Source organism: Amblyomma maculatum, chromosome 2 (assembly GCF_055883805.1).
Source record: "Amblyomma maculatum isolate TAMU_Amacu chromosome 2, ASM5588380v1, whole genome shotgun sequence".
In the NCBI taxonomy this organism is placed as follows: Eukaryota; Metazoa; Arthropoda; class Arachnida; order Ixodida; family Ixodidae; genus Amblyomma; species Amblyomma maculatum.
In genome coordinates, this window is record NC_139345.1 from 37,140,384 (window position 1) to 37,168,110 (window position 27,727).

At 42.7% G+C, this 27,727-nt stretch overlaps 2 protein-coding genes across 3 annotated transcripts in view; one reads left to right on the forward strand and one right to left on the reverse strand.

Moving 5' to 3' along the window:
• The window catches only part of LOC146198377 (unconventional myosin-IXb-like), a 109,601-nt gene extending 100,638 nt beyond the window's left edge, over window positions 1-8,963 (reverse strand). For both annotated transcript variants that reach the window (XM_084593859.1, XM_084593858.1), the window contains exon 1: window positions 8,725-8,963. The gene's annotated coding sequence lies outside the window, so the exon portion shown is untranslated. The remainder of the gene's footprint in view (window positions 1-8,724) is intronic.
• A 6,551-nt stretch (window positions 8,964-15,514) lies between these two features.
• Window positions 15,515-26,785, forward strand: LOC146198379 (U3 small nucleolar ribonucleoprotein MPP10). The gene is made up of 10 exons (XM_084593860.1): window positions 15,515-15,666; window positions 15,804-16,422; window positions 19,334-19,428; window positions 22,373-22,457; window positions 22,918-23,059; window positions 23,598-23,770; window positions 24,067-24,219; window positions 24,935-25,042; window positions 25,272-25,496; window positions 26,610-26,785. The coding sequence occupies exons 1-10, from the start codon at window positions 15,539-15,541 to the stop codon at window positions 26,760-26,762; spliced, it is 1,881 nt and encodes a 626-aa protein (XP_084449986.1). The 5' UTR covers window positions 15,515-15,538; the 3' UTR covers window positions 26,763-26,785.
• The last annotated feature ends 942 nt before the right edge of the window (window positions 26,786-27,727 follow it).

A 27,727-nucleotide genomic window follows, 5' to 3' on the forward strand; every position in this document is an offset into this window, starting at 1 on the left:
TAATTGCCAATGAACACAAAATCTATAATGCCTTGTTGCTCATTTTCCTGTACGGCCGAAGGACTACAATACCTTAGTTCTTAATCGAAAGTGCCATAGATGCCCACAATATAACGACAGAAAACTCTTGAAATTTCAAAAACCACCCCCTTATTACTACCAGCAGCCATTAGGCAATTTTTGTTTTTTTCTGCATTTTCACATTGCATCTATTGACGCGTCCCTCCATTTCGAACATTTGTCAGCTGATTTATTAGAACTATATAAATAGTTTATACACAATTTCACAAAGGGGTAAAGGGCGCTGCCATATTGAGTGCTGGGCTCAAGCCGGTTCCTCTGAGCATCGTGAAATGGTCTATATCCAACGGTCAATAAAGTGAACATTTATGTAATATTGTTAACTGGTAAAATGCTCTACCTTTTCTTTAACACAGCAACATCTCATTACGTAAAGTATATTGTGTACTTGCTGGCACCTTTACAGAGCAGCAAACAGTAAAGTACTGAAGAAAACTAATTAAAAAAAAGTTACACTGCAAGTGAGAAAATATATGAAGAATGCCAATATCTAAAACACTGAAAATATAAAACAGACACTTTTAGAGAGCCAAATATGAAATTTGTAATTCGAACATATATATAGAATATGGGGTAAAAAATGCACAAAATTGTATTATACAATAATAATAAAAATTATTATTGTGTAGCTGTTACCACTGCTAGTACTCAGGATTTAGAGCAGGGTACAACAAAGAAAACATGGTGCTAAGTATTATTTATAGTGAACAGCACAATTCAAGAGAAACTATTTTTCAGAAGACGATGAAATGACAGAAATGATTTAGTAGACTTGATTTTATGAAATATGTTACTCCATAATGGCATGCCAACAAATAAAACAGTAACCTTTCCATAATTAGTGAGAATATTTAGATTATTATAGAGTTGACCTGAACAGGAACGAAATGAGCTGAATGTCATTAGTCAGAGCACTTAGTTTCGAATGCGCTGAAGGTGGCCCTAATCTGTAGTGCAAGTGTTACCCTAAAATGAAAAGCAGTAAAACAAGTGGCTGTGAACGTACATGCGATGCAGTGATAGGATGGTATGTTAGTTGAAAAAACTACTATGTTCTGACAACAATATGAATACAAAATGAAACTTTTTCAATCGCCAATATTATGCGTGATCATGAAGTTTCAGGTGGTTGTCAAGAATTACACTGAGAAATTTAATGTGATGGGGAAGTTGGATAATGTGACTATTAAGTGATAAATATATAGAAGAAACAATCCCGATTTAAGGTGACTGAAATGTTAGGAATGTCATTTTGTCAGGTTTATATGCAGTAGGTTATTCAAACCAACTATGAATTCTGGTTATATCAGTCAAGTTTCTACTGAAGCTCGGGAGTCATTCTGTCAGACAAAAATCATAATATTATCTGCATAAAAATAGTTAAAATAATGAAGCACACTGTGTAAGTCGTTAATATACAACAAGAACAATATTGGTTCCAGAATGGCTCCTTGAAGAACTCCCACGTAAAAATATTTTGCATATGAAAAGCTGTAATTTATCTGTACAAACTAGAAACAATTAAAGAGGTGGTCACTTTGGTAATGATGCAAATGAGAAGACAGCGAGGAGGCATTGAGTAGCACTGTGAAGGACATAAAAATGTTACATTCCAAACTTCAGCAGAGCCTGTAGGGTATAAATGTACCGTCAGCGACAGGTTTGCCACTGACTTAAAAAGGCGTGCAAGATTACTATGGTCTTTAAACTTTTTGCAAAATGAATAAAGAAAGGCTGCAAAGAGAAATTATGTGACAGAAAAGACTGCCTGTGTGCATGCTGATAACACTTCAGCAAAACCAAAAGCCGTTAACCAAAATTTCTTCTTTACAGTTCCTCTGCCAACACCTAGAAAGTTCTTGAAACACCTTCTACGAGCATATTACACCTCTAAACAGCATTTCGCCTTATAAGTAAAATCACACACCGAGTAGCTTTTCAAGGCTTGTCATGGCACAAAACATGGTACTTTTGAGAAAAAAAGATTCCGACCACACTGCAGAATCGCCACTGGAGAATGTTAAAGCTTGAGCATTGCTACTGCACACTGTACATTGTGCACCCCTTGTACAGGTTTTGCTAGCAAGGCCAGGGCTTGCACTGCACAGTGGAAATTTCCTTTCCTTGGTGAGCGTTCGTTGCAGTGCTATATATAATTACAATTGGTTTATACGAGAGGAAAGGCGCGGTATCTGTCACACATTCTCTTGAAATTGAGATTGGACGGTGCACCCTCGCTCCTGTCGCGTGGCATTCTTTGGCACGCATTCGTTGCAGTGCTCGGTCACGTGTGGGACTGCGTAGCCTTGGGCATCTGTGATGGACAATCGACTTCAACGCATGCAGTTTTACTAGCAAAGTTGGTGGCTACACTTGTACTTATTTTTTAGCTCAGAATAGATCTATTTCCAGTGAGAGTGGTTGCCTTGTGGTTAGCATGAGCTACCCGATCCATACAAGCCAACTTCAATTTTCCCTCAGTATATCTTCAAAGCACAAAAAGCAGCAGAAAAGACTACTGGCAATAAGTATATTTAAAGAAGTATAAACACCAAATTTTGGTGACATTTTTCTCCTTATTTTCCTGTACGTCGATCATCGCATGTTTTTTGCCTACGACCGCTAAATAATTTATGACTGAATTTTCTTTTCTTCCCAGTTTCAGTTTCAGCAGCCGAGAGATGGCTGTGGCGTCATAATCAAGTCTAGGTCACACGAGGTATGAAAAAACAGATATAATTCTTGACTTCTGCCTTCTTATGATTACCGTTCTTGAGGAAGGCCAACTCTAGCGTTCTAGTGAATGCAAACAACAGAAGAACAATTATATCGCATTTTTTGCATCCCTCACGTGGCCTCGATTTCATTTTGACGTCAAAGCCATCACTCGGCTCTTGAAACCAAAACTGAAACAGGTGAGAAAAAAATTCAACTAGGAATTATTTAGCGGCCATAGGCGGTTATCACATTGTGATCCATGTAATCTCTTATGCATCATTACAAAGTATTACCAAAACATTGGAAGTGGTAGACGAATATTTATACTTGGGACAGGTAGAAACAGTAGACCTGGACCATGAAAGGGAAATAATGAGGAGAATAAGATTAGGATGGAGCACATTTGGCAAGTACCCACAGAATATGACTAGCAGCATACTGGTATCACTCAAGAGGAAAGTATATCCCCGTTGAATTTTACCTGTACTCACCTATGGGGCTGAAACGTAGAGGCTCAAGAAAAAGGGTTCTACTTAAGCTGAGAACAACCCAGACAGCTATGGAACAGAAAATGGTAGGTGTAACATTAAGAGATAGGAAACATGCAGAGTAGGTAAGAGAAATAACTCGAGTTAATGACATTCTAGTGGAATCAAGAAGAAGAAATGGGCATGGGCAGGGCATGTAGTGTGGAGAGAGTATAAACAGTGGTCGCTAAGGTTAACAAATGCGATTCCAGGGGAAGGAAAGCATAGCAGGGGGCAGTAGAAAGTTAGGTGGGCAGATGAGGTTAAGAAGTTCGCAGGGATCAAGTGGATGCAGCTAGCACATGATCGGGTCAGTTGGAGTAATATAGGGGAGACCTTTGCCCTGCAGTGGATATAATCTGGTTGATGATGATGATAACATCTTTAAGAAAACTTCAAAGGTTCCTGTTACACTGCACTGTGACAAAAATATGCAGCCAAAACTGCAAAAATCCTCATACTATGCAGCTACTCAAGAGAAACATACAGAGAAGAAAAGTCCAGCTCTGCCTCAGCTTTGAAAATTAGTGGCGGGCAATTAAAGAAAGAGGAACAAGAATTCAGCAGAATTCAAACTAACTGAAAAGAGGACCAAGAATGCAAACTAACTGGAGTTGGAATGGGCAACACACCAACAACTCCGATTTAACAAAATACAAAGCTTTGCAATGCAAAAACAAGCATGCACTGTGGCCTAGTCCAAGCCTTGAATTCTGTGAAGTACTCAGTCATTTCTGTAAAATCCCAAATCAAAGATTACACCATGCCAATTGGTACTTATCTGACATGAAGTTTACCATTTAGTGCACAAGCATAAATATGAATAACACAAATCGACCAAGCGTCAGAACAAAATAAACGGTGACACACAAATCTGTCAAAATGCAGAATACCTGCAATATTTAAACGTGTCAACATTACCCTTTACACAGCTTATTATAGTAGGACATCCTGTTTCCTGTAAGCCTTGATGAAAAGAGACAGTCAGGTTAACGATTATAGACAGCTAGGAGGTAAAACAAAAACAGGCAGACAGTCAAACAACATGGACTTTAGCATTACAAACAAGGCCGAATGCTGTGTGACAAGCTACAACAAGAAAATAAGTGATATGCACAGAGGCCACCGTTTCAGACAGATCCATGAGCATAGCAGCTACTAAAGAGGCAGGCACTTGACCCAAACAGGAGCTGTTAACCCTTTGGCAAACCTCCAGGAAAGGCAGCACGAGAAGACCCATCAATGAGCTGGACATGCCTCTTTCACAATGTAGGTTCGATCCACCCATAGAAAGCAAAGCAGAGCGAGAGCTCCTGCAACTACAGGACCATTACTTGCCACAGCAAAGCACATTGCTGCTGAACCATGGGAATAGCCTTACAGTAATTCAGCTATCCAGAGCTAAACCATTAGCCAGCAATCAGCATGGCAAAGTAAAAAAGCAATTGTGTAGTGCTTATACCAATCAAAGAGATGCAAACAAGGTATCTACTATATCTTCAGGGGACACGTTTTTACAATGCGAGGTCTCACCGAAAGCACTCAAAATTATTATTTTGACTGCCTAACAAATGTAACCTTCTCCTAAGCAACAACAAGCAGTCACATTTCAAAAAGATGACTTTACATATATAAACATTAGCAAAACATGCTTGGTGTCAATATCATACCAGAGTTCTGTGTAACTGATTACTTGAAATCAATCACATTTTTGTGTCATTTTGTAACCGACTAATTACTTTCTTCAAACAATAACATTTCGGGTAATTCAATTATTTTCTGCGTACCTGGTTATTGGTAATCAGTTACTTATTGTGACGAAAAGCTACAGGGGCAAAATGCCTGTGAAGATGTGATTGCATCAGATTGGTTGGCCACACAATGGTGTGCATGGCTGCCTGGTGTCAGGGAACCTCCACCAGATTTTGACCAAAAGGTGAACTGTCCTTGCTACGGTCGCACAATAGAAGCCGCCCCCCCCCCCCCCCCTAACTGATGTTTCTAATATAACATCTACAGATGAGTTTTTCAGCTTTTCAGCCTTCCATCCCTTTTTGGAGCACCAACAACAAAACATGGTGCTCCACAGAGGATGCACAAACTGGAATCGAACCACTGCGCAACTATGAGCAGGTGTGTATGGTATTTATATGGTATAACACTCCCCTACCCTCTAGCACTGACATTGAGAGTGCTCAGTGTAGCAGCTAGTGTCTTCATGAGGAAATATTACAAAATCAGCAACAATTTCGGAAAACAACTGTTGAAAACTAAGATGCCAAAACATTTCTACCAGGCCACACTAGTTTATTGCAGTTCAAGTGAGTTTCTACCATGGCAATACTGTTTGAAGAAAAATAATGCAATGGTAATCTATTACTATTCTGCAATCATTCAGCTACTTTTCTGGAGCTGTAATTGACCACTGTCAGTCACACTTCAGATGGAGTAATAGTAATCGCTCACTTACTTTCTATCGCGTGCACACACATAAGTAATACAAGCAAAATATCTTAAATACAGCTTTCACGAATTAAAAACATGTGTTCCTAGCTGGTCATGTTTGATGTCTGCCTCCAAGCCTCTTGCAATAACCATGAGGTTAGCAAGTACAGGCACAAAACTGTTTTACATGCAATTAGCCATAACAACAATAGAAACTGGCACTGTATTGTCTTTAGTCTACCATATTCTTCTCAATGCACACTTCAACTTACTAAGTTCATTTGAAGATGTTGAAACAAGGACCCCTGCTTAACACTACTTCTTAATTCTTGCCTAAATATATGCACATTAGTTTTAGTCATTAATTTCAGAACCATTACTCCCTTTAAAGCTAAGGAAGTATAACCAATTTGAAAATTGTGTTCTCTGAACCATAGAATAAATTATGCACAATATTAGCAAACAAAAGTAAGTGCAAATGGAATTTTTGCATAACTTGACCCTTGTGAACAGAGAATTTAAAGCTTTCAGCAAGAAATAAAACAAAGGAGATGGATTTTCTGCAACCTCTCCACTAACAATTTGTGACTTCAAGTTAGATAACAGCTAACAATACTCAGTGATCAGTAACTGGGTTTTCCAGGCCGGCATTACAAGGAGGATGTCAAAGTACTACAAGGGGAAAGCTCGCAGCTTAGTAAGGACAGAGCTCTACGTCACGCCATGAGCAATTCAAGCGTTTAACAATGCAATATATGTTGTCCATTTTATATAACGATGGCAATATATGCTGGCAAATTACTCAATTCCTGAAGGTTTTATTTAGAACTCTGCCCCCTTTTTTATCTGCCACGAGACCCTTAAATGGCTGGAAACTTTGGTGATTATTTTGCTCGAATAAGATTACCCACGCCAACCACGCCTCTCCACATATCAGTGGTTTTTCGACAGGCACCGTCAAAAACAAAGGATCATCGTGCATAATACCGATGAATCAGCAGCTGTCATCTCTGAGTGAGTTTCGAAGAAAGCGTGACGCATTCTTTACGGCTAATTAATCCCGCGCGCTAGTGTGTGTGAGCGCGCCAAGTTATCTGGCTGCATTCCTCGCGCCGACATCACACTACCACACACAGGAGGGGCACTTTCAGGCGCCCTTGGACGAGCTCCAAAAAGCAAGCTTCGCGCTGACCAAATCCTCCTCCTCGCCACTTCCCGTTCGCCTGCTGCGCCGATTACGTTCGATCTGGCTAACCCATTCTCGCTGGCACTGCGGGCCAAAAATGGGAACAGGGTGCTCTGACACGCCTTTCAAAGATGCTGTGATCCGACGTTCTGGGGTCAAGAGAGGCTGCTTTTACGCGCCCGCAACATATACACAGAAGCAGCCAACACGGATGCAGCCACACAACTTGATCGAAGTAAGTACTACGTGGATACATTCCTCAAAGTTCGTGCACGCACGAAATGGTGCACAATGGCTGCAAACCAATCCAAGCCTGGCATTTTAAATATTTGAGACTACACAGACGCGTGGTCTGAAAGAAAAAAAAAAAAAAAAAAAAAAAAAAAAGTAGTGAGAGACGCATAAGACAAAACCGGAATCCGGACGATCGGTATCGTCAGAGCTGCTACGTTTCTCAATAAGTGGCATCACGCAGGCGCTCTCAGCGATATACCGAGAGGCCCCGAAAATCCCCATGAGCTGGATCGCTGGATCGATGCACCTCCAGGGAGACATCGCGGTACAAATGTAAGGCGTGACATTTACGAGTGGCCGCCTCCTTTAACGGCTCTCTAGCGCATGAAATTGTACGCGCGTTGTTCGTCTCATCGAGCGCCTAATGAGACGTGAAATTCCTGGCGCCGGTCCAGACCGGGCCAGAACGGCACGATCCATAACACACAACAAACTGGAGATGTCTCAGCCACTCTTGTCCCAGCACTCCCTCAACTTGGGAATGCAAGCTACGGAAGTGAAATAATGCAAGTGGAAAGCACATTACGAACATAAATAAACACTGATTGTGCATTTGCATGCACACCGAGAAGGTAGACGTTCGTCAGCTTGTGTTGATGTAGTGACTCAGTGACTGACCGCCATCTCAAGTGAGTGGCTGGCCGGCTGGCCTTCGTCAGTCACAGTTGTGCTCATCATCGGCCACTCGTTTGAGCGCCGAATGCGGCAAAAGTTATGTAGTACCTATGGAATCACGTCCACATATTTCTATCACACATTTCACGTTACTTCGCGGCGGGAAGAGTAACGCATTTCGACGAGCCGCTTACGACACCATAGGCGTCTCGAAGGAAGCACCGGACAAGCACGAGGCGAGCGGCGCTCAGCGGAACTGTTCGCGCTTCAAGAGCGGATGCCAGAGATTCACGCCTTGAGAAGGCACCAAGAAAGGCCGAGCAGCTTTCATTGCCGGTGACCAAACAACATCACAGAATTTGGCCCAGTAACTCGATTTCGACAACAGTCACGTGAAACGAAGAAACCTAGCCGCAAAATACAACTGATGCCGCGCCAGCCGGCTACCGTCGACAAGCTGCGAGGAACTTGTTCGGGCCACAGTCAACAAGCGCCCGTCGGCTTGTGGGCCGACGAGCCGATGCTTGTCGTTTATCAGAGCTCATCGGGAGCAACACCTAAGCCGGTATAGAGCGACCGTCTTCCGCTGTCTTTTAGTGGCACATCGACGAGGAAATTTCGGGCCTGTCCACGCCGCACTGCCGAATTGGACGTGTATGTGCGTGTGTGTTAGTAACGTAGCGGCCGCGGAACTTAACTTTGCGATCAGTCTATCCGCACGGAACAAACGGGCGCGGTGACCGTGTCTCCAGGTGGTTATAACTGAAGGTATTAAAGTAAGGTCCTGCTTTCAGGATGGGCCTCGGGAGCCCAACGAATAACTACGATAAAGTAAGCGTGTGTGAAAAAAGCACTTGCCAGTCGGATCTTGAATCGAGGCTAGTGGGTCTTCTTTCGCGTAGCGAATATCCATTCTTCGGGCCGCGTGAAGCACAAAACATCGATGGCTTTGTAGACTTTGTTCTAATCACTTGTAGTATCCAACGGTCACGCAGTGATATTCGACACACATTCCTCGTAAAAAAACAAGGGTCGGCCCCAAACCTTCAGTTGTCAACGCCTGAGTCAATGGCACGCACGCACCGTCCTGCGCATGCGCATGTTCCCAGCCCTACGTCATATCCGACGACGTTAGCGCGGTCGTCTGGGTTCGCGAGTTCCATTTCGTCTGCTACATTGTCTGCCGTCTGCCCGATCGAAGAAACTGTGGCTGCTGCGGTTGGAGCAGTTGAAGTGTTCGCCCGGCGTGCACCTCGGAGTTTGTCTGCTGTTAGTCATTTCTTTCGACAACTACGAAAGTGAAGCGTAAAAGATACTAAATAAACCACTTATTCACAAACTAATCCGAGCTACTCAACTTGGTTTATTTTCTGCCTACGGACAGAAAAGTGCCGTAACGTATAACGTATCGGATAATGATAATATATATACGCGCAGTGCGTCACTATTGACAGTTATACAAACAGTATAATACGTATGAAGCTATATGATAAACTAAAGTGCTTTCTAATTTTATGTTTCAAACGAAGCAAGTGAACACAACCTATACATGTGTTTCCAATTATAAGCCTACAAACCGTAAAGCTCAAAATAATGCTACAATGATATACACGCGTCGCGCTCTTGGTCGGCCTGACCTGTACCCACACATGGCCCCGAAAAGGCGCTTCGGTGGCGAGGGTCGAGAGCCGGTAAATAAAATGAATGCCGGGGCGGTGAGACCTCCGACTTCGCTCCCCTCGCTCCTTATAAACGCCGCCGGCGCTTTATCTTCCTACACTTTTCTTCCTCTGTTATCCCCGGTCAAAGAGGAGCCTCGTCCGGAAACAGCGCTGTCAACGCGTGGATAAGTGCGCACAAATAAAAAGGGTCGGCGATACAGAACCACACATATCGCGTATGCAGCTCCAGTATCGCAGTTTTCGTGGAGCCTAGCTGGCGCCGGGGGTTCACGCGACGGTGCATGCAACCCCGAGCAGCAGGATGTGTTCACGCCGTAGCTTTTTCGCGCTGTGCTGTTTTCTTTCCTTAGTGACAGCTGGGCGTCTGGATGCTGTTTTGGGTTGCACCAGGCCGCCCGCGCCCGTCTTTAGCTCCCCGCAACTATGTCTCGGTCTCTTCTTTCTGATTTTTTGCTCGTTGAACGTAAGCGTTTATAGTAACAAAAATACAAGATGTCCTCTAATTGTCTCTCACTCATCTCCATGCGTTCGCTTTAGCTGAATTATGTGTGTGTGTATATATATATATATATATATATATATATATATAGAGAGAGAGAGAGAGAGAGACATGGTTTGCTTGTTACTAATGGGCCAGAGCTAAATTCAAACAGGATGGCACACAACTTTCCCGATTATCTGTGATGGCGCTGAATCATTTCATTTCCAGGCTGATTCGAGATACTGTCCCATGGATAAACATAAATAAAGAGAGAGAGAGGGAGAACCGACGTCAGGCGCGGATTTATATATCTTATATTTTTTTGCTGCCCATTTCTTAAAATAGATCAAATCTCAAGCGGGTAGACAGGTAGAAAGGTGGACTTACTGGTAGGGAAGATAATTGAAGCGCCCTTAATTATAATTTTCGGTCTTGCGCACACAGCTCCGAACGTCTGGCGAATTCATTCCTTCGTTGTTGCTGTTGTTTTTCGGCAGTCTTTATAGTAAATATTTAAGCGAAATAATCTATATTGTTAGACAAGATTCCCTTATGTTATGTATGGTCACACGGGTCAAATATATTTGTATTCGCATATGTGAACACGTACACATAGGTCAAATATGTTTATGCACATGTGGGAACACGTACAGGGGTAAAATATGTTTATGCACATGTGGGAACACGTACTATATAGCCAAAATATTGACGCCGATGTTGAAGGAAAATGCCAGTGTTTATATATATATTTCCGGGTACGTCAGAGAACCTTCGATGACAGAAACTAATTTGAAGCCACTCAAACACGGCATGTTTTAGCAAGAAAAAAAAAAACGTTAATAAAAATGCAAAGTGACGTTAATGAGATGAGAACGCCAGCATGCGTCAACTGTCATTTGCAAAGCCTTGTCAACTGTTTTGCTTTACTGCAGTCGCAGAATGAAGTAGGGTGACAAAACTGTTATCAGCCTTTATCGCTTTCGCTCTCTCTCTCTCTCCCTCTCTCCATGCAGCAGCCGGAGCCATTTGGCGACTTAACACTCCCGGCGCTTTTTTTTTTTTTCTTGTCTTTTTGACATCCGAGCAGATGACTGAACGAGATAACATTCTGCCGCTATATGAGATTTCGCTACTACTAAGCTGCGGCATACTCTATACATATATTCCTCATCTCCTTTGATGAACGTCCGTTTCAGTATAAAGGCATTATTTGTCCGAGTGAAATGGTATCCCCTCGAGATTTCGCAATTCACCCTGGCGTTCATTGCTAATATTGAAAAGACAAGGGTCCAATTGATCGTTTTTAATTTATTTATTTCGTTCACAGTCGAAGCTGTAGTCTCAATAACAGAAAACAGGCGTTTGTGCGCGGCTCTAAAAATCGGAAGCAGCAAAAAAAAAAAAAAAAAAAAAAAAAAAAAAAAAAGCCGCTAGAAAATCACGTCCTAATTCCAACTCATTAAAAACGAAGGAAGAATTTGTTTTCAAAGAAGGCGGAGATGGGAAGTTGTTTCGGAAGTTGTTTGAGCCGTGTTTTCGTTGCGCGAGCGCTTGCCACCGGCCGCACTGCGCGGAATCCGATTACGCGAGTCGGCGGCCGCGGGCCTCCCTAATCGGAAATGGTGCCGCGGTTACGGCACTGCACGCGGCAACCTTGGCTGCCGCGCGGCACGTTTTCTTTTGTCACGTCAAGGACGTGCGCACTTCACGTACTTATGCGCGGCCTCCTTTTATCTCACCCTTTCCCCAGGCGCGCGAACACGCGCTGCTTCTGGGTTCCTTCGGCGCATTTCTCTCTCTTTTTTTTTTTTTTTTTGTATCTAAAGGACTGAGTGTAGACAATGAGTGGGTGACACGACAACCGTAGGTTGCGGATGAGAGTAACATTCATACGAAAGAGGAAAGGAGTAGCGATCTAAAAAGAAAGCCTGTTCTCCTAGCTGTCACACAAAGTCCTTCGGGTGTGAGCAATCTCGGCTCCTTGTTATGGCTTGACGCACCACCGAACACGAGTCCATATATTTCTATGCATGGACGTGAGGTACCGGTGCATTTCTCTTCGAGGCCACGAGCCAGTGAACGGTCTTAGTACCCTTGCAGGAGCAGTTATGCAATATGACTGAGCTAAGCGGCTAAGCATCGGACATAGCACGGACGTGTGTGGATACGAGGGATAAGGTGCACATATCTAACACCGTCACGCCACAGCGGTGAGCAGTCACCACGCGGCAGACAAGGATGGCTGAAAAAAAAAAAAAAAAAAAAAAAAAAAAAAAAAAAAAAAAAAAAAAAAAAAAAAAATCCGACGATTACGTTACTTTCTAATGCGAAATTTGAGCGCAGCTCATCAACTGTTTCAGCTTTCCGATAGATTGAGGGACAGAATTCGAGCAAGACAAGTAAGTACAATTGCAGACAACTTTTTATTTTTCACACATGTTCCATGCCAACTAGTTCCTCTTCCGCGAGGGATAAATTTAGTTTCGAAGGAGGCGGAACAGAGAGGCGTCCGCGCGCTGTGCGATGCCAGTGCACGTTCAAGAGGCGGTCGAATTTACGACGGAGCCCTCCACTACGGCACCCCTTTCACTTTATCCGCTTTCACTCCCTTCTTCCTCCCTTCCTTTAAGGCACGGTAATGGTGTTCACACAACAGGTGTGACATTGCACCTGCCTTTCCTGTAAACCAATTATTATTGCTATTGGGTCTAATTAATTACCTAATCAAACCACATCAACCATTTCGTCACTTGCAAACATTTCCTTGATGCTCTATCCTATGGTATCACCATTCTTTTTTGGCTACGAAGGTGGTTACAAGGGACAACGGTATACGTCGACGATTAATTACTTTACTAATTACTGCGAAATGCAGGAACGGGCGCCAAAAAGCTGCGCTCTAAAATTCCTAGGGCACTGTGGAATCTACACTGCAGAAACGCAGAAATGCGAAAGCCTAAGCGTTTGCGCAGTTGTCGCATATGGTACAAGCCGGTCGACCTAAGCGTGTGGCCGAGACGCCCGATGAACGAGAGGAACGTCTCTCGATGAGACGTCGCCGAGCCGCTGACGATGGCGTACGTGTCGCTACCGAAATGTCAGTAGACGAGTAAGATACGACGTCGAGATCGGTGAGGAACTTTACCGTTTCACGTGCTCTATATGGCTATGAAGGCATCCCAGGTCGCCGTCAGCCATTGGTTGATGGCCACCTAGCACGGAACAGTCCGCACGACTGTCTGACGAAATAGTTTTTCGATCCATCCATTCCACTGCAGATGCGCGCGCCGGCGCGGAGAGCTGACCAAGTGGAGCAGGAAAGCGTCCGCCGGCATCGCATCCGCATGGCATGAAAGTGGCTTCTGTCTATAACGGTGGTGAACTTCGATGCGTTCAACGGAGCGCTGGTTGTGTTTGATGCAATGTTCAGTCGCCCACACCCAAAACTTTCGCTCCACACATTCGGTTCAGCAGAGTCGAACCCCTCTAATTTTGCAGCTGAGGCTGATAAAACTTTATTTACAATAAGTGGGAGGAATAGGGGAAGTCAGCTATGAGTGCCGCAGGCCGTGGAAACTTTTGGCGACGCCGGCCCATTCGGCGGCCTTGAACAGAATTCCAGGGTCATCTCTGGGCCATCATCATCATCATCATCATCATGACTATATCCACTGCAGATTGATTGAAAACACGTTTATTCCGTTTTTTTTTTTTTTTTTTTTCGCCGAAGGCGCTAACGGTGAAAGTATACCCACTGCAGGGTGAAGTCATCTCCCATATTTCTCCAATTAACCCGGTACTGCGCTAGCTGCATCCACTTGAACCCTGCGAACTTCTTAACCTCATCCGCCCACCTAACTTTCTGCCGCCCCCTGCTACGCTTTCCTTCCATTGGAATCCAGTTTGTTACCCTAAGCGAGCATCGGTTATTCTCTCTTCGCACTACATGTCCTGCCCATGCCCATTTCTTCTTCTTAATTTCCGCTAGAATGTCAGTAACTTGAGTTATTTGTCTGACCCACTCTGCACGTTTCCTATCTCCTAATGTTACCCCTACCATTTTTCGTTCCATAGCCCTCTGGGTTGTCCTCAACTAAGACGGTTAATCAATCAAAATGCGCCCCATCCCGACCGCGTAACTTTCTGGCGCCCAATGAGTAGGTCCAGCCAGAATGCCCCAGTGACGTCAGTGGGGAGGTTTGTGTGCGGGGATGGGTCGCCAAAATCGGTTGCGAGCGGTCGTCAGGATCACTTTTTATATCATTGCCATCATCATCATCAGCCTATACCCACTGCAGGGCGAAGGCCTCTCCCATATTTCTTGTATATATAATTATTTGTATATATATTCGGCTCCACGTAAGCGAAGCTTTCAAAATAGACTCGAATGCTCACAAAGACCGCCAAAAGTTTTTCGCAACTAGTATTTGAAAGGCCCTTTGAGGGTTATTACGCAATACCAGCCTGATGTCCCATTTCAAGCAAATTCATTAGCATAAATTCGTGAGATAGCAATTTATGTGAAAGACACCTACGACATATGCTTATATATAAACCCTGATTTGCTGTCTTGAGTAGTCGGTAGCATGTGTGGCTCGAAACAGTGTCGCAGACTACAATTCCGCCTAAAACCCAAAATCCATCTCCTTATAGTTGATCGAAATCAATTTTGTTATGCGCCAAACTTTTGATCAGTGTCATATTTCTCGTCATGCGGAGGAGGAGGAAATCTTAATTGAGAAACGGGTTTTAGGCGGGAGTTGTGGTGTTGTGGTTGTGGGGGGTGTTTCCCTCCCCGCAGAGGAGCCCAACGGACGCCAGGTGGCCGACCGACGATTTCTTCGGACCACTCGATCTGTGACTCGGAGTTGAACCTCTACTGCCTCTACGTTTAGTGCCTAGCATTGAGCAGTACGGCCGCCTGCTGCGATTGCTTAGAGAGCTGCAGATTCCCCGATGGCTTGTCTTAAATACATGAGTATAAGATATGTGGTATGTCTGCCCTTTATGCCCACAGAGAGAACAAGCGGGGCAGCCTTCTGCTGTAGCATGTACGGATTAAACAAACTGTCCGTTTGGATCCACCGCCAGCTGACTGTTGTTTACTCAGATATCTATGGGGCGCTGGGAAGAGTTGTCTGCCTTTTTTTTATTAAGTTGTATTTTTTTTTTTTTTTTTTTTTTTTTAAGGATATCCCTCGTTCCCTGGCCGACTGAGCTCGGGGTAGCGCACTTTTGGGTCAACAATGAATCTTCGGGCCTCGTTTCCGTGTGACAACTTTGAGCGCTGTTTGAAATTCCCACGCGAGGTCTAATCATCTGTGACGTCAAGATCAAGGCTACCGAGAACACAAAACCAAAAGGCGCCTTGACAATTAGAAGAGACATGCGCTGAATGTTGTTTGTAGATAATTCGGAGGAAAAGGCTCAATCACAGAGGACAGTAAGCTGGGTCGTCCACCTGATACAAATGAGCCAGCCGAAGCAGGCCGAAAATCCAAATCCAAAAATGGCGGCGTCCATAGGCGACGCCGGCATGGGCTCCGCGTCACACAATTTGGATTTTAACCAAGCGCACGTGGCCAAGTGCATCAAGGACTTTGAATCATGCACAAAAAAGCCAGAGACGTTCCTTGAGTAAGTCTGGAGCGTAATTTTGGTCTGCTTAAAGTGGTGTGGCTGATCTAAGTGTGAACGGTGTTGCCACATGCTTGGCTTGCTACGCTGTTCATGCTCCTGCAGTTAAACTAATTTATTTTATTTTTGCTCCATAGAGTCCAGCCAGATGTGGCAGAAACGATGAAAATATTGACAAAAGACTTGTACGACGCCCTGGACAAGTGGAACGGAAAGACTACTGCGTTGTCGAAGACAGAACTTCCGACGTTGGTTGTTGACAACTTCGACGACGAACAGATCTGGCAGCAATTAGAGCTCCGAAACAGCCGCCTGGTAAAGGAGCTCATTTTATCGGTGTCTCGCGTGGCAACTAAGTCCGCTATTACTTTCGGCGTAGACTTAAAGAAAGAGGGGAACACGCAAGCAGACGCCCCAGGTGAAGGTGAGAGGTCCGACCTTTCAGACGCTGCTTCTGATAGCGGTAGTGACGATGAAAACTTCGACTTGTCGGATGAGGCCTCCGAAACAGGTGGCGTAGATTTCAACGAAGATGTGGACGACCGCATGCGTCATGACGATGCACCCGGAACAAAGGAAAACGCGGAGCCATCGTCTGTTGTCGACGACAGGTTCTTCCGGCTCGCTGATATGGAAGCTTTCGTAGACAGGGTGGAAAGGGCTGATGCTCGTGAAGGCGATTCTGAGGGCGACGAGGAAGACGATATCGACTACTTTGGAGAGCTCTCTTCGGATGAAGATGACCCGGACGAGAAGGCGAGTGTTCAAAGTCATTCAAGCTTTCCTATCCAGAGCCTTAGGCATTGTTACTAAAGGGGGTCCGATGCTATTTGGACGAAAATACGCAGTGGGATAACAACATGGCATGGTGCGCACGATTTGTGTATTGTCTAAGTTGCTGTCAGCAAAAATAGCTGCACGATTCCATTTTAATCACCCTGTCATAGAGAAAGAGATTGGAACAACTAGCCCAACACTAGCTTTAGGATTTAATCGACTTACTTACTAAAATCATTCTGTGACAGACAGGTTGCAGGTATCATTTTTCAAGAACGTCTAAGAATAGGTGAACAAATTTGTAATAAGAAGGAGACTACAAAAACAATTAGGGGCATTTAAGCTTGGCTTGAAGGGTATAAGGCTGTAGCAAAGTTGATAGACATCGAGTTGATTGACCATATGACATACATAAAACCACTGCTTGTGCCCGAGCCATACAAGTGTACCTACTTGGCTTATGCGTAGTATGTCTGTCTTAAGATCTGAGGGACTCAAGCTCCAGTCCTTTATTTCTTACATAACAATTTCTTTAACAGGAATATTGTTTACTTCATAAAGTTGCATCGTTCGAGACATGCAGCAAGCCTAATTCATGTTACACGTCATGCTTTAATCACATCCCACAGAACATGAAATCACTTGTGACGTGGGTTTCATGACATGTTGATGGGATGACAGTCTTTTATGTCGAAGAGGATGTTTTTTACACTGTCACTTTAATATATTGAGCCAAGGCCACTCTTCAGCATCTTGTTGGGACTTTGAGTAAACTGCTTCCATGTCTTGTCAAGTCATCCCAGTCAAAAAAAGTCAATGGGTCCAATTGGGAATTTCCCAGTTGAAATTGAATTGGTCAAAAACCAATTGTATTTTCACCACCCATTGGGCCTGACCATTTGATATGAATTGGTGCTCCCCATTTAAAATAATTGGTCACCTATGAAGGCCAAATGGTCCACCAATTGAACTCAAATGGCATACCCATTGAGCCCAAATGGTTTGAACTCACATAGCTGGAAAAAAAAATAATGGAGATGCAATTTCAATGTTTTGTATCCAGAAGTTATAGGGGAGCCGACTTTTATACAAGTGAAATGAAATTAGAATTTTTTACAGAAATCATATATGAGACAAGCAAGCATTACACACACGGAACTGACACAGATTCAATGTATATACCCACAGGTTGCAGACTTATATTCTCCATTCTTTGTACAGTGCTGCTGGGTCCTGTGACACATCTTTGTTATTCAGAGTTAACTTATTTAATTATGCCTGCACTTAGAGCGAACATGATATAATCAATTAATAAGATTAAGCGGCATATACTTTTTATAAGAACTTAAATTTTTCACTGTTGTCTCTTTATAGAGGTATGTATATCTGTGCACATCTCAGCCAATGATATCACTGACTTGACTTTCCCAATTGGGAATTTTTGCTTAGGACCAATTAGAACCAATGGGAAGCCCAGTTGGAAGCCCAATTCGTTTCAAATGGGCGTCCCATTTGGGAGCGAAGGAATCCCAATTGAGATTGAAGTAACCCATGGGTTTCCCATTAGCCCAATGGGTTTATTCAATCCCAATTGGGACCCCCAAAAGGGTTTCTTCATTCCCAATTGGGAATCATGAAACCAACTGGGCGTCCCAGTTGGGAGTAAGGAAACCAACTGCACTTCCCAGTTGGGAGTGGAGAAACAATTTCGGTTGGACAGTACCCATTGGACAAACCATTTGGGATTGGCAGAACCAATTCAATCTGACTGCTCTTTCCAATTGGACCCATTGATTTTTTTTGACTGGGATACACCTTACCATACCATGTTTTTTTGTTGTCTTCATAACTTTTTGCAGTTTACCCACCATGTATGCAAACCAATTCACCCTACTGATCACATTAGTATACGCGAGGCTCTGCAAGTAAGAAATTAATTAAAATCGAAAATTATTTTACTGGATCTTTTGTACTGGTAAAAGATAAGTTCAGTGTTTTACAAAGCTTTGAATGGCAATTGGGGAGCAGCCTCATAGCACTACTGCTATTTCTTTTCTTGTTGCTTGGTAATCATAAAGCCTGAGCTCGTGTTAAACATGTAGATTTTGGATTTTTCAGTCTAAACCAGAAAACAAAGCATGCCTAATTTGAATTTTTAAAATTTGAGTTTAGCTTAGAAAATATTATTATTCTTGACTTGCATATCATAGTTAGCTGGCTGTTTAGTGGCTGTTAAGTGAGGTCACAGGGGAAAATGAAAGTGTAGAAGAGAATTGTGTGGCAGGACAATCATCTCATTGGATTACTTATGCAAGTTTTTTTTTTGCTTGCAAGCATACTGACAACATTTGTAAGTGTAACAAACCACTATCAACGTGAAATAGACCAATGGCAGTTCCTGCACCAGCATGAGGACCACATGATGCACGGCCTTCTTTTTGAACCTAGAGTGCAAGCAGATGAGAATCAAGTTTTTATAAATTGACTTACTTTTGCATTTTTATCTAATAGTCCAATTACTTTATGTCCACATTGTTACTTTTTGCTATAGCAACAATTTCGCATGGAAAGATAAATAAGACATCTTTTGCATTAATTACAGGTACATCAACTGCTCTTTGTAAAAGAAAAAAATGAGACCATTATTAACTTCATGTCACTTTTGACTCCAGGGATTCTACACATATCTCTATGAACATAACTGTAGCTCATCCATAGGAAATAGTATTCACTGAAAAAAGTCTGCTGAATTTTCAAGATATAAAAGGTAAATATCCAACCTGTAAAATATATGCCACACATTTTACTTTGTTCCTTAGCTGGGCACTCAGGTGTGTGGGCTTGTGAAAAGAATGTGCAATGATTGTAAACTTATTTTGTTTGTGTGCAGGGTGGCCGCAGTGCTACATATGCAGACTTTTTTGATCCTCCTGCCTCCTTGGCTGACAACAAGAATGCTGAAAAGAGCAGCAAAGCTGCAACTTGGTGAGGGGGTTTAGCCTCATTTTGTGCTCTGCACTTGAGGATAAAGTAATTCACCTTTTTTTTTTTTTTTTAAGCACACCACTAACTCATTCCAGAGAGCAAAATGTTAGATGCAAGCAAACTTTTGCACAAAAGTGAAAGAAGCAATAGATGTTGTGTGTTAAAAATTATTGTCTCTTGGCTTGATGAAGTTAGCTCAAAACTATTCATTAAGCTATTCATTAATTCATTCAAAGCTATTCATTTATAAAATCTTGATTGCATGCAGTCATGGCATGCACCTCATACAATTCGCTTGGTTTTTAGTCGTCTTATGCACACTTAATTAGGATGTGGTTCACTTAATGGTCTTTGACTGACCATTAGCCATATACAGGGTGTTTTCAGAGGGTTCAATTTTATTTAGAAAGGCGACTTTCTTTAGATACATTATAGCTATGGGGTTGTATCGGAGGCTACAGTGACCACCAGGTAAGAGGAAGAATTAATGAACTAAAAGGACCTGCTTTTTCTAATTTTTGTTTTAAAAGGATTGTTGAATTTGCTTATTTGGAGTGTGTCCTCCAAGTCCCAAAAGAATGTTCATAAAACAATTTGTGCTGTGTGTTATGAGGTGCGCAAATGTCGCCTTGATAAGCAGCTTCATACCGTAATGCAGCGCAAGCAAACACCGCTGGCCCTGGTCACTGTGCCCTGCGCTTTTCACCATACTGCTGATGTCAAATGAGGCTCAGATGGGTGGGCCGTCAGTATTGCTTCCAGTTTCCCTCTGTTCCATGTCGAAACCCAATGCACTTTGTTATTGCGCTTGCGATCTGACCTCGAAATGACTACGTAGCTGTTGTTGTTTATGGAAACAGCAAAAAGAAAGGCTCATAATTGCAAGTAATAGCATCAGCTTGAAAACGTTGTTGTGGAGTGGAAGGAGGTTATCTACCGAAGTAAAGGTCGACATGATTGTTGCGTATGTAACCAAGGAAAAGAACTGGCATGTGGCAGTGCAGTTATTCGTTGCCAAGCGCCCGGGTTTCTGGCTTCCAGGTGAGACTTTGTTCATGTGTGTGAGGGTTAAAAAGTTTGCCTCTATGAGTAGTAGTGTGGTGTCAAAAAGGAAGCCTAAAGCACATCTTTTAGATGAAGAATTTGAAACCAATTTGCTTGCTTTCATAAGAGCAATGCCAGAAGCTAGCATTCAACGAATAGCGCAGTGGGTTCGCGCAAGCGTGACATCAATGTGAAGAGTTCTTTCCAAGTGCTGCATTTACTCTTTTCATGGGAGTCTGCATTAGCACCTAAGTGCAACTGACTTTGACTGGAGGCTGAAAATTTGTAACTGAGCCCTGATTTAATTAGGTGGAGATCCTGACTTTTTACAGAAAATGATTTCTATGGATGAAGTGCACTTCTGTGGCTATTCTTCTGTGAACCTACATCAGTCATTACTGGGCTGATGTGAACACACAGTGGCTTTGTCTGCAAAAACACTAACAAAGGTGGGCAGTTGGCAATGGTGCAGCATATTCAAGGATCATGCCATCGGTCCCTTTTTCTTTTTGAAGAGTTCACCACTGACTGCGAAAAAATAGGGCACTTAAGTTCTGGAAGGAGAAGCGGACAAATTTATTGGAGAACTACCTCACAAAGTGCTCATGGGAACATAGTACTAGCCAGTACATTCTTTTTGACAAGCTGTGGAGCACTTCTTTGCAAGATTTCTACTGCAGAGTTTAAGATGCAGGGGCCCCGTCCCATGGCCTCCAGTGTCTCCTGTCCTGGCCTCAGACTTTTTCTTTTGGGGCTATATAAAAATGAGGTTTTTACTAATGAGCCTCCCAGTGCAGGAGACTTGAAAGCCAGGATCATCACAGCATGTGCTGCTGTAGAGCCTGCAATGCTGAAGCGGGTACCTGATTCTGTACACGGGCTATACATAATGTACGTTGCATCAGAAGGACAGCATTTTGCGCATTTCTTGTAAAAGAGTTAGGTGCTTCTTTTACGACTTCTGAATATGACTCCACAAATTGCAGTTTTGCCATTAGAGCAATGCTGCACTAAAGAGTTTCACTTTAACCTTGGCACATTGCAAACTGCATGAATTGCGAGTCCTGCATTTTAGTTTGTTCTTGCAGGTATTAAATAGCAGAAGACTAGAGATGTTTGCTTCTAATACATTTGCACAAAGTAGGCATTTTAAGTAGACAAGTTTGCTGTAGCAAGTCATTAACAAAAATAATTTTAGTAGAGAAATTATCAGGCACTGAAAGTTAGATGTGCTATCAAAAAGTTTGTTGTGAACCCCCCAAAAGTTCATATTGGACTCCATTTTATTCATTAACTTGGGGGTTGGCTCGATTATCAAGAGATTTCGTATTCTTTTCCCAAGTGGATTAGGTGCTGAAACAGAAAAGGAAACATGCAGTGCTGTAGATATGCAGCGAAACCATGTTATTCAGTAATCTCTCTCACAAAGAAGTTTCACGCTCAACATTTCCAATGAGGGTCTTAAACCAAATAATAATACATTAATGGTGCACACAGAGTTTTACCAAAGCAAAAGCACCTGTCTACATTGTGCATTTCAAAGCTGAAAATTATATGTGCATTTATTTTTGCCACTTCCACAAATGGCAATGGCCACACAATCGTCTGACGCCGGACTGCAAGCGAAATGACGATGTGCATTTTGACAAGATGCTGCGGCAAACCATAAGGATGCGGGGGAAGCGAAGCTTGACAACATTTGTGTGTCTCATAATACATGCCACAAATTTCTTTTCAGATGAAGTGTATTTTCAAAAACTTGTACAGGTTCAACTAGTTTCGTAAGTGTTAGCCATCAGCCACAGTCGCTGCTGCCGCTTCTATCTTGGCTCGCTTCCACGCTTGGTACGCTCCTTGGCACCTCTTGAACTAATATTCTGATTGGCATGGAATTGTGCAGGGCAGTAGCAGATAAAGACGTTCAGCAGAGCACGACAGCAAAAGAGGATGCCCAGAAGTCATCTTTTGAGCAAAGTCAAGAATTTGTAAGTCAGATCTCCCAGTCAGTCTGCTGGCATTTGTCCTTTTATAACTTTTTAGCTGGTATCGTTGCATAAACTGTTGCATGACATTGAATATTTCTGCATGATTCTGGCTGGTTGTGTTTTTTTATTATGTGCATTACTGCTCTCTGCTGCATCATACTGATTTTTTTTTTGTTCAGCTGTGTCGTGTTAAAATGACATGACACCTTTTGTTCTGGTCATATATTTAAGTATCTGCCAAGTGGGCCCATATACTGTTTTGTGCCCTGTATTAGGGGATGTGATAGAGTGACACTGGGCTTCTTCTATCTGTTTGGGCATTTCTCTCTTTTTTTTTTTTCCGATCTGGCATTTTTTTGTTTTGGCTTTTATGCAGTTGCAGTAGCAGTGGCTGCTTGATGCTCCCACCATATGATGCAGTTACTCAGCCAGCCTGCATATGTGTTCTTTTACCATGCAGCTGAAGAAGAAGATCAGGCAGCTAGAGGAGCGTAATCTGCAGCCCAGGCCCTGGAGGCTCCAGGGAGAGGTGGAAGCCACAGAGAGGCCCGAGAACAGCTTGTTACAGGAACACTTCCAGTTTGAGCATGCCACGAGACAGCGTGAGTGCACAGTAGGCCTGCTTATCCAATCGTGTGCATTATTGAAGCTATTAGGGAACTAATTGCTGGCCTCTTTGTGTAGGGGTTAGCAGCCTTGCTCAAACCTGTCAGCAGGGATGGCGCCATTTTATTCTGGGGGTGTATTATGGAGGAGGAGCTGGGGCATGGGAAGGTCAAATTTTCAGTCAGCGTGATGCTTCTATGGTGCAGCCAAGATTAATAAAATGAATTAGCACAATTTTGGGCATGGACTAAACTGCTTAAGGTGCTTGTAATGAAATTAGTTCCTTGTCAGGGACTAAAGTAAGTGCCTGGAAAAATTTTGGTGTGGCATTTGCCTCCCCTTGCCTTCTCCCGATTTCTTTTTATTTATTTTTTTCATTTTCATAATTTCTTTATGATGCCACGATTGGCTATCAGTTGTGTATATAGATCTAGGAACATTGATATATTCATTTATATTTTTTAGTTCTAGTGCAAACAACATGCTGTTTTTGCGTACCTGACTAACATGAAGTGCTGGCTATTTTGTATGCAGCCATTGCTATCACTGATGAGACGACAAAGTGCCTGGAAGATGTGATTCTCCAGAGGATACGAGACAAAGCTTGGGATGATGTGGAACGAAAAACGAGACTAGCAGAGGAACCTTTTGAGTTACGTCGGCGGGTCACACTTGACCAGGAGAAAAGCAAGCTCAGCCTGGCCCAGGTACGTGTGTTTCTCGTGTGTACAGAGGCTGAAGGAGTATAATGCACCAATGGAACTAGCTGGCTTGAACGCATTGTCAGATATATTGCAGAGGGCATGTAAGCCCACTTTGGCACTGCTGCAGCAGATGAATAGCAAACTGTCGTGGGTTTTATGCCCGTGTTTTCTTTATTATGGAAGAAGTTATATCAGCTGAAGGAAGTACTTCTTATTCTTTGGATTTTGCAAATTAGCTTTTATTGTTCTGCTTGCACTGTATTAACACTGTACATTGGTGCCTCAATGCTTGCCTGCAGGTGTACGAGCAACAATTTCTTGACAAGCAGAAGGCTGCAGATGATGACGAGCCTCCCAAAGAGAACCCTGCCCATACTGAGATTCGTACAGCAATGCGTGACTTGTTCACCAAACTGGATGCACTGTCCAACTTCCACATGATGCCAAAGCCTGTAAGCTTGAATTGGTTTTTCAATGCTGCTTTGTTCTGCCTTGATACATGGTGTAGTGTAGTGCATTTTAGCATGGAAAGCACCCGTGGCACTGCTTTTCACCTTTTTAATATACTCTGACTATATTCCTAAGCTTTGTATTCAATTGTTATGTTTGAGGCTGCTGCAGAAACCTCTAAATCACGGAAAAAAAAGAAGCAGTTTACCACCATTAAACAAAAATTGATACATGGTGTAGTGTAGTGCATTTTAGCATGGAAAGCACCCGTGGCACTACTTTTCACCTTTTTAATATACCATGACTATATTCCTAAGCTTTGCATTCAACTGTTATGTTTGAGGCTGCTGTAGAAACCTCTAAATCATAAAAGAAAAAAAGAGAAGCAGTTTGCCATCATTGTTTGTTAGCCATTTTTAATGCCGTGCTCCTGGAGCTGGCATCTTTACAAAAAAAAAAAAAGCTGACACCTGTGTCACCATACCTTTAATATCGAGAGTTGTATTGTGAAATATTTAATCACGACAGTGAAGCTCTTAGCATGTTGTTAGCTAACCAGTTCTTTTGTGATGACCGGATAGTGTGATAAACTCTGTACTTGACGCTTTTATGGCTTAATTAATCTTTGCTTGTTACATTTAATAATGTCACAGTGCATTATCACATATTTTGTGCACCAGCTAAGTTGTGGTTTTCCTCTGTACTACTCTTGCGTAGGTCTCAGCCGAGATAAAAGTGGTGAGCAACCTCCCATCACTGAATGTTGAAGAGGTGACTCCAGTAGGTGTGAGTGATGCTTCACTTCTGGCACCTCAAGAGGTTAAGGTGAGAAACATTGTGAAAATTTCTTCCTGAAATCAGTTTTAAGGATGTGGGATCTTAAATCTGAACAAATTTGGTAAGAGTTGAAGCTTGCAGTTTTGTTAACATTGGATTTCGACTGTCCTATTAGCACATTTATTTCAGTTGTGCTGCATTCAGAAATTATTATTTATTTCTTCCAGTCACATTGCTATGTAGTTTGCACATACTGACAAAGAAAAAATTATTTCAGGCAAAGCCAAAGGGTGAGTTGGTTGCCAAGAGTGAGAGGTCCCGTACTCAGAAGCTACGAGAACGAAGACTCAAGAAAGCATTCCAGAAGCGCCGAGCAGCTAAGTTGACAAGCAAATCAAATCAACTCTCTGAGGACAAAAAGAAAGTGATCAGGGCCACCAACACGGAACTTGCCAAGCCTGCTAAGAGTGCAAAATCGGCCAAAGGCACAAAAGCTGCTAAGGTATGACTGCTTAAAGCTGATATTTAGATGTGTTTGAGTAGCCATTGTTTTATTTTTCTTCATTCCCTTTCGTAATCCAGAAGTGCAGAATATTGGAGCTATTGACAGGATAAGGCTTGTATAGCCAAGAAATTTCATATGTTTGCTCTTTGCTTGAGCTGTAGCCATTTTGCATTGTGTGTGGGCCACAAATATATAAGAGAATCTTTTAAGATCCACGTCGGAATAAAAAACAGTTTATTAGGGGGACAAAAAAGGGAATGGGCATATTTTGTGTGGATGATAACATAATCGCCTTGCTTTAACCTCACTGAGTCTTTACGGAAGTGTTAGGCAAGACAAAGAACTTACAGTAACCTTGAACTGGCTGGGGTCAAGATTTGGGTCAGTGATATAAGTCCATAAGTCCTTTAAGAACAGTGATATGGTCAGTTGCATTTACGGTAAAGACATTGGCCTGTATCTGAAAACCAAATAGAACAGCTATTCATACTGTCTATACTGATAAGCAGATTTGTTGCAGTGGGCTTCAAGCTTGCTGGCAGTGCCTATTATTGTGTGGTGGCCTTCAAAAAGGCAATTGTGAGCAGGCAGGAGGTAAAAACCTGCCCGCCAGAGGATGAGTATCCAAATGCATAGCTTAGCCTAGGATTGATGCACTCCATACGCTCTTTGACAAACTGGAGACAGGTTTTACATGTTTTTGCTGGAAGCACACAGTAGCATCACGAAGTACTTCAGAAGCCTTTTAAAGTATACAAAACTTTGGGGGGAAGAAAATGACAGTGTTTGTCTTGCTGCCTACTTTGCTTCTTCATTAGAGAATTATACTGTAGAATTATTGTCCAACCTGGAATATACAAAAAATGAAGATTGCATTAGCATTTTAAATGTTTCGGTCATTGTGACAATGTGCAGAGCAAAAGCTAAGGGAATGGGCGGCTTGCCTGTAGAGCTCAGGACCACATTTCAGTTCCTTATAGAAGGATGGCAGGTGCACCGTGTCTTTAAATAGGAAATTGCTTTTTTGTGATTTAAAACATATTTTTTTCTTTTGGGCATTTCAACTCCATGGTGATGCTGCCATTCATAGAGTGTGGCTTAATTTTGCAGGGCAAGGGTGACAAGTGGGCTGAGAAGAGCCTTTCTTCCTCCAAGAAATTCTTCGAACGACTCCAAGATCAAGTTACCTCTGCGGTAGCTGCATCAACGAAGAAAAAGACAAGGAAGAAAAATGGCACTGTTGCTGCAAATTTTAAGTTGTAAATACATTTTTCAGTGCTGCTGTATGTTTTGTTTGACACCTGTTATGCTGGTGTACACACCATCAGGAGAAAGAAAAAAGCTATATAGCAATGAAAGAGCTGTTTGCAGACACGAGCATTTAAGGCAGTGCCTGTGCTGCTGCTTAGTGGCTAAGAATATTTTTAATATTTTTAAGAAGTAACCTATATTGCATTTTGAGCACTAAGCATTGTTGACCGAGTCAAAAATTATGCTGGAGCTAAATGCTTGAAGATAGCCGAGACACATTCAGAATGTTTGGCCAAGCTTCTCATGAACGTGTATTACTTACTAAACTGCATGCTTCAAGTGCCTACAAATAGCATTGCAGCCTGTACTTTGGTACACCATTACATATTCTATCACGTTGTGGTAGTCCAAACATGTTATGTTTTGGTGACATACTTTGCACAGACATATGTACACATTTGACTGTGGCTCATATACACTCAACTAAGGGCTTTGGTCATGTATGTGCTATGATGACTGAATGAATATTAAGGCGAAAGCATTTAATGCTTCATCGTTGTCGACAGAACGTTGTCAGCAGAGCTGTCACGCTTTCGAGAGCGAGAGTTAAAAATAAATAATTACACCTTGTCTCCACCGAGAATTGAACCTCCATCCCTTGGATCCCCAGCCCAGCGCTTTACCAACTGCGCCACACCCCGGATCGTGAAACACTCTTCATAATTCCGCTTGTCTACCGTAAAGATGATAGCGGGATTTTGCGAGTGACAAATACTGTGCATTTCCTTTCCTATAAACGAATTATAGAACAGCGATGAACTTTGATGCGTTAAATGAAATGCTGGTTGTCTTCTGCAAGGGGCGCGTGATGTACGGTTACGACAGGTTATGACGTCACCAGGCGATTCATGCCCCGCCGGGCGGCGCCTTTCATTTGCCACTTCCACGAACGCCGCACCACACAACAAACAGAAGCA